At 46.2% G+C, this 6,928-nt stretch overlaps 2 protein-coding genes across 2 annotated transcripts in view; both read right to left on the bottom strand.

The window, feature by feature from the left end:
* Positions 1-625: 625 nt before the first annotated feature.
* smim12 (small integral membrane protein 12) lies at positions 626-2,442 on the bottom strand. Its single transcript, XM_062530248.1, has 2 exons — positions 2,365-2,442; positions 626-1,903 (listed from the first exon to the last, which is right to left on the bottom strand). Exon 2 carries the CDS (start codon positions 1,888-1,890, stop codon positions 1,615-1,617), a length of 276 nt encoding a protein of 91 aa, XP_062386232.1. The 5' UTR covers positions 1,891-1,903; positions 2,365-2,442; the 3' UTR covers positions 626-1,614.
* Positions 2,443-2,557: 115 nt separating this feature from the next.
* pef1 (penta-EF-hand domain containing 1) overlaps positions 2,558-6,928 on the bottom strand; it is a 9,795-nt gene continuing 5,424 nt past the window's right edge. The window contains exons 4-5 of the mRNA XM_062530247.1: positions 6,830-6,928; positions 2,558-4,162 (exon numbers count right to left, since the gene is read on the bottom strand). The exon at positions 6,830-6,928 is cut by the window's right edge and continues 45 nt beyond it. Of these exons, the coding sequence (XP_062386231.1) occupies positions 3,936-4,162; positions 6,830-6,928 (326 nt within the window). The 3' untranslated portion in view covers positions 2,558-3,935. The remainder of the gene's footprint in view (positions 4,163-6,829) is intronic.

The raw sequence follows: 6,928 nt of genomic DNA, 5'->3' as shown, positions 1-6,928 counted from the left end.
CTACTAGCAAAACAAAAACCAACGTCACACTCAAGTCATAATTTTATGGTGAAACATGGAAAACTGTAATGTTAAGGGTGACGAAGTATTTGCGCCGCGGCTATGCATAATAAGTTGGAAAATATAAAAAATGAATCCACTTTCATCCATGACGACTTGGTTATGTACAACTCTACCTAATGAATCCAGGTGTGTGTAATTTATATCGGATCTGAGCATTGCACGCCAAGATCGGATGTGATCGGATGTGATCACTTGCAATATGCAATGAGAACAGTCAGTCAGAAAGATCAGGTTCTGATCGGATATGCAAGACATCCGATTTCGACTGCCAGTGTGAACTAAGCCAAAGTCAAGATCGGCTTTTTTCCTATCAAAAGTAGACAGCATGTCATCACCCTAGAAAGAGAGGTCTTACATCATCCTGATGTGCATGCACACACACACACACACACACACACACACACACACACACACACACACGAAACATAAAGGCAAGGTTGCATGGCTTTTGGTTCACATCTTGTCATCTACAGTCTGAAGGGCTTAAATGTATTCATCAAGAGAGTCCAATGTCTCTCTTCCATGCATAAGGGACTGAAATGAAACCAAATGAGTATGTGCACACAGTTAAAAGAACTCTTTGACTTTACTGGTACAGTACAGTACACACCAACACGGGAATCTTTACATGAACACAACTGGCAACTGTATGGACACTGTGTGCCAGTCTCCTCCATTAAGCTCAAGGACAGAGAGGCTCTGCTAACTCAGAGAGTGTTCGGTGTCTGGCTGTCCAAGGTTGAGTTCAAGTCTAATAGTTTCACAGCTGAGTGACATACGGTGAATGTTTTAGCTATTGAACACTTTACTCTGGAGTTTCATACAGATGACGAATAATACAATAGCTGTTTCTAAATAATAGCGCACACACTTTAAGCAGGCACTCAGTCATAACATCCAGACAGCCCATCGCAAAACGGACCACAAAAACTTCAGAAACTCTGCAGCACACATTACAGTATTTCCCAGCTCCAGAGTTCATCAGTGCCCTCCCATCCCCATCCCTACCCATGGCAAGGCCTCTTGCTGCAGCCTCCATGCTGAAGGAGTTATCATCGGTTGAGCCCCCAATCCCACACAGATCTCCCTAGATCTGCTCCACAGTCACACCTGACACCTGAGAGACGAGTCAAAAGTACATGTGCAACACTGCCACCTAGAGGCCAAAGAGACCCCCCAAAAAGTCCCCAAATCATACCATCACATCACACTTAGCCTACATGTGGTGATAGAATCAGTTTGGTTAACCACCCTAATAGATGGATATGTATGTATATATGTGTGTGTGTGTGTGTGTGTGTGTGTGTGTGTGTGTGTGTGTGTGTGTGTGTGTGTGTAGTCTGATTGTGCACAGCATAATAATAATATACTACAACAGAAAACGGAATTTTAAATAGCCTATGTGACAGCAACTTCCAATGGTAATGGTCTAGTGTCCGTGATACGATTAGAACCCGGATGTGATTGGATTCTGTTTTTGATGAGATGCATGATTGACACGGTGACGTTCCACTCCATAGTCAAAGGGGACTAAAACTTCCCACAACTTCCTCAACTTTTCACCGGTCGGTTTCTCTCGAGCACTGCCCTTGGCGTGAACTCGATTCTGTCCTTCAGGCTAACGACCTCGGTACTGTCCCGACCAGCAAGCTCCGCCAGTCTGCGTTCCTCTCGAACCTCGGAGACACCCCTCTCGTCCTGGTTCGTAGAAGGGGTCCCCCGGATGAACCACTCCAGGTGGTAGCCCACGGCGCCGACAACGAACGCCACCGGGAAGGTCACATAGGGTGCGTATGCGCGCATGGCGGTCCAAACTACGGGCCACATGGTTGGTTGCAGACTGTGGAAGATCAGACAACACAAAACAATGACCACCACACGCAAAACTCAATCTGTTACGCAGCAAATCAGTAGGCAAATGTTAGCATGCTGTTACAGAGCAATAGCTAAGAAGCCAAGCTAATAAGGCTAGCGATGCGGCACTCAAGCACGACTTGTGTTTGGAGAGTAATATGATCTCAATGTGAGTTTGAGGACAGCTCTGTGGTTGATCGGTCTTCTACATGTTCATACAACAGTAACTACATTTATATGACTAGCTAGTTATCTAACATTGCAAGACTACAGTGATGTAATCATGCAAGAGTAGCATGCTGGATGTTAGTGGAACACCTTCCTTTAACAGTATACATTTCGGTTCGGTGACGGTATGTATTGTTTCCTATAAGTATTTTTAAATCACACTAACAGATACGATTATACGATATAATTTAAGTCAGCTACGCTAAATAATCAACTCACCTCTTTGGCAAAAGCTCTTCGCCCACTTCCTTATTCACGCCCGCCCCGAATCACTGGTACAAAGCACCTCATTTGCTGATTCGTTTTTGACGTGAACAAGACGCGCCCGTTTGACTAAAGTTGAACATGGGCGACCCTCAGTGGTAAAAATAAAAAAGAACATCCATCTACGAACCTCATGAGAAGCACCGACTTGTCAAAGTAAGCCATCATTTATTTTTCAGCAAAATAGCACACAGATACAGATAGATACAAGGTTTGTAATGAAGTACATCGTTCCATAACAAGTACATCTGATTGCATTAAAAAAAGAAAAGTTTCACCAGATATTTGGCCCCAAATGTCACAATATCAAGAATTCAACAGCCAACCATTCGCTCATAATCGCCTTTTGTCATTGTACCAGTGAAGAAACACCCCCATCCCATAGATATTTAGCCATTTCAATATTGTGACCAGTTTTATGAATAATATTTAAATACTGCAAGAAGGATACCAAACGGGGGGTGTTTCTTACTTCATAGAGCTCTAACATAAAATACAGCCTACAAAAAAAAACAGTCCAAACAGAACAACAAACTGAAACTGGCTTTCTCCACACAACAGAAAAAGTGCACAAGTGCACTTCAGTGCACAAGCAAAGCCACTACGGCACTATGCTCTGGCTATATACTTCATTATTCTGTGTTAATGGCTGTATATAGAGGCACAAGGGAGTAAATCAGGAAAATGGCACTTTTTTTGTCTTCAAGTGATGCTGCCTTGGCAGAGGCTGTGCTTTCATAAAATGTGGGATACATTAGCAGAGTGCTATGGCTGGTTATATCTGGTTGAGTATTATGAAGCACTGCTGGGTGAGAAGAACCACAGTATTTGTGGCACAGATCGTCAGCGTCATCAGATGTTATCTGATATGAACTGCACTGATATTTATCTGAGCTGACTAATGGAATAAATGGTGAAGCAAAACCCAAAATGTAAACAATAATTCATCTTTATCCGCTGAAGACATATGGCTAACACATTTACTCTTGTGTTTTTATATCCTCTAATGCAATGGCACACAACAAACTACTGTACTATATAGTCCCATCCTAAATGATGGTGCATGGCTGTCAGATACTGAAAGGTTAGTGCCTACACATTACTGAGCTGAGATGACTGATTATACCCCCGTGGAGTGTAGTGGTAATAAAACATATGGCTACGAGAGGAGACAGCGAATATAAGGCAGTGGACCAGATGCAAGAAGGCAATTTCTGCAGCACAATTCATCTTGAGCTTGGCCCTGAGTATAAAAGCTGAGGGGTGTGTGGAATGGTGAAATGGAGGTGAATTACTTTGGCCTTGTCGTAGATAATTTAGTCATAAACTGGTTCATGGTTGTCAGTGAGCTAGCAGGTCCTGAAGGAGTCCATAGACAGACACTGATTCTCGAACAGACCCAGTTCCAATCCGGCGCGTGTCTATGCCAGGGTATGGTAGAGGGCGCTGTTGAGTCAGTTACTATCCACGGGCGTCTATCAGCACTCCTGCGGTGTCTGCCGCTGGCGGCCATCTTGTGGATGAGGTTACATGAGGCGCGTGATGGCGCCGCCCAGGAAGTCCTCGTAGCTCAGGCGCACGTTGCCCGTCATGCCCGTGTCCTTCTCGCGGAAGCCCAGCGTCATGGTCTGCAGCTGCGAGCACACCTGGATGAAGCGGTCCAGGTACATGGTGCCCTGGCCGCGCGGGGAGAAGCGGCCCACCAGCTTCTGGATGAACTGCGGGCTCAGGTTGTAGCCCATCTGGGATAAGGCTGTGGGAAAGAGGACACCAACCAATCAGATCACTGCTACCAACTCCGTCCTGCTCTCTCAGATCATCTTATGGTCTTCACTAAAACAGCGGAGAGTCGACTTGGGGTCACACCCTTGAAACCAAGGCCGGACAGAAGTCGTGAAAAGTGTAAACCTAATGGCACTGATGACGGTCTAAGGCTGACACTGTTTTGCACTTTTCACTGCTTCTTCATGAAACAACTCTATTTAATTAGACTAGAAATAGGGGTGCTGTGGCGCGGCAGGCTACAGCGCTCATGCCATGTGCAGGAGCGAGTGCCCACGGGGACCTAGGTTCGAATCCGGCCTGCGGTCATGTCCCGATCCCACCCCATCTCTCTCTCCCACTTGTTTCCTGTGCACTCTTCACTGTCCTATAACAATAAAGGCAAAAGGCCAAAAAATATATACTTTAATTAGACTAGAAATAGTTTTCTGACAGACTGTAGACCTCATGGGGCACTGCTAAATGACACGAGGGGATGATAGTAAATGGTTATTATCAATTCTAAAACTGCTCTTTAAAAAGGTATACTGGTCTTCACAAGCACAACAAATGGCAATACAAGCTAAAGGCTACTGAATGGCTTTACTCCTTTACTCTTGTAGCACTAGCAGCCCCTATAAAGCCAGCTCCTATCACATGGCCATTACTAACTGCAAACAGTGGCAGTTTTAAGAAGTCTTCTGATCTTCATCGACATAATAAAACCTACTGATTTTACGCAGCTCAGTTTTCTGACCTGACCAACATAATTGGGCAAACAATTGGTATACCATATTACACAGACACAGACACAGACAGACAGGCAGACAGACAGGCAGACAGACAGACGCTGAACAGTTGAGATAAAAGAGCTATCACAATCTGCAGACACAGAGTGACATAGATATATCTAGCTGTGGAAAGAGTTGTCTAACTAATTACTCAAGTTAAGGAAAATAAACAACGATATTTACTTTCGTCTGTGAGGTTGTGTAGAAGTCTGTGAGAATGTAGCCTACAAATCAGGCAGCGCAGTTGCCTTTTGACACACACACACCACACACACCACACACACACCACACACACCACACACACACACACACACACACACACACACACACACACACACACACACACACACAGCTGCTGATTGCTCCGCTGTGACTGTTTCTCTAGCGTCTCCCCATGCACTTAACCCCAGGGCTCGCCTCACACTCCAGATCAATGGGAGGCCTAAACCACACTAGGCAGCACAGCACAGCACAGCAAAACTGTGATTATTTCTGCGCCATCGGAGATCAGTTCCGTCACATCGGTGAGTTTCACATTTCTCAGCCTTATTATTCTCTGTGAACCATTAAGGTGCCGTGTTTAAAAGGTGCCTTTTATCTAAAGTGACACGGATGCACAGCGGTGGGATTGGGAATCTAATCTAATCCGGGGCGAGCGAGCAACCGACTGTCACGCCGCACCGGCACGGCTGCTGAGCAAGAGAACTGACCCGAGAACAGCTTTGCGGTATCTGACGAGCGTGACTCGTGACGCGGAGGAGTGGCCTAGAGGAGATGAAAGATGATCTGTTATGCCACATCAATGACGAGTTCCACTTCCTGCTTCGTCTTCAATCAGAGTTCAGTTTTAAAGCGCACGCACACACACACACACACACACACACACACACACACACTCCTGGAGCGGCTCTACCGCTGACTGACTGGCGCTGCTCACGCTGAGAGGAGCGGCGGTGCGCTGGGAGCGGGCGCTGGCGGAGTGATGAGGGGTGTTTTACGGGTGATGGCACAGCGGGCATCGGAGCGACAGGTGGGATGCCACCTGCCAGGCAGACGCCAGGGTACCGCTGTGGGCACGAGCGGGAGGTGAGAGCACTGGTGGAGAAGAAGCCCAACTGACACACACACACACACACACACACACACACACACACACACACACACACACACACACACACACACACACACACACACACACACACACACACACACACACACACACACACACACACACACAACCAGCATTTCTCATTCACACTCTTCAGCCTCTGTTCTCTTCCTCCTTCACGCTCTCTCTCTTTTTCCCTCATCTCATCTCTCTATCAAGCCTCTCCCAACCCTCTTTACTCCTTCTCTCCACCTCTCCCTCCTTCTCTCCCTCCACTTTCTTTCAGCAACTCGTGCCACCATTACATCATTCCTGTTCTGTGTGTGTGTGTGTGTGTGTGTGGGTGTTTATGTACTGCACAGTCAAATATCTCAGGCATGGAACAAAGACAAAGTGCAGTCAAATATTGACATCTGTGTGTGTGTGTGTGTGTGTGTGTGTGTGTGTGTGTGTGTGTGTGTACTAGTCAAATATCTCTACCTCATGCATAGAACACAGACAGAGTGCAAATAATGAGGCCTGTGTGTATGTGCATGTATGTATTTATTTATTTATGTGTGTGTGTGTGTGTGTGTGTGTGTGTACTACATAGTCAAATCTCTCTACCTCATGCAGAAAAGCACAGACAGAGTACAAATAATGAGGCCTGTGTGTGTGTGTGTGTGTGTGTGTGTATGTATGTGTGTGTGTGCATGTATGTGTATGTGCATGTGTGTGTGTGTGTGTGTTTGTGTGTGTGCATCCATCAGTGTGCTCTTACCCTGGTGCATCTCGTTGCTGCTGATGGCCCCAGAGCGGTCTCGGTCGAACTGCTGGAAGAGCCCCTTCCACTGCTGCAGGTACATCCACAGCGCAGAGA

The sequence above is a fragment of the Sardina pilchardus genome, chromosome 24 (genome assembly GCF_963854185.1).
Source record: "Sardina pilchardus chromosome 24, fSarPil1.1, whole genome shotgun sequence".
In the NCBI taxonomy this organism is placed as follows: domain Eukaryota; kingdom Metazoa; phylum Chordata; class Actinopteri; order Clupeiformes; family Clupeidae; genus Sardina; species Sardina pilchardus.
Note: the sequence above shows the minus strand (reverse complement) of the source record. Positions and strands in the feature narration are given on the sequence as shown.

Bases quoted from the DNA above. Each gene is read 5' to 3' on its own strand.
- smim12 (XM_062530248.1), bottom strand. From the start codon at position 1,890: ATGTGGCCCGTAGTTTGGACCGCCATGCGCGCATACGCACCCTATGTG.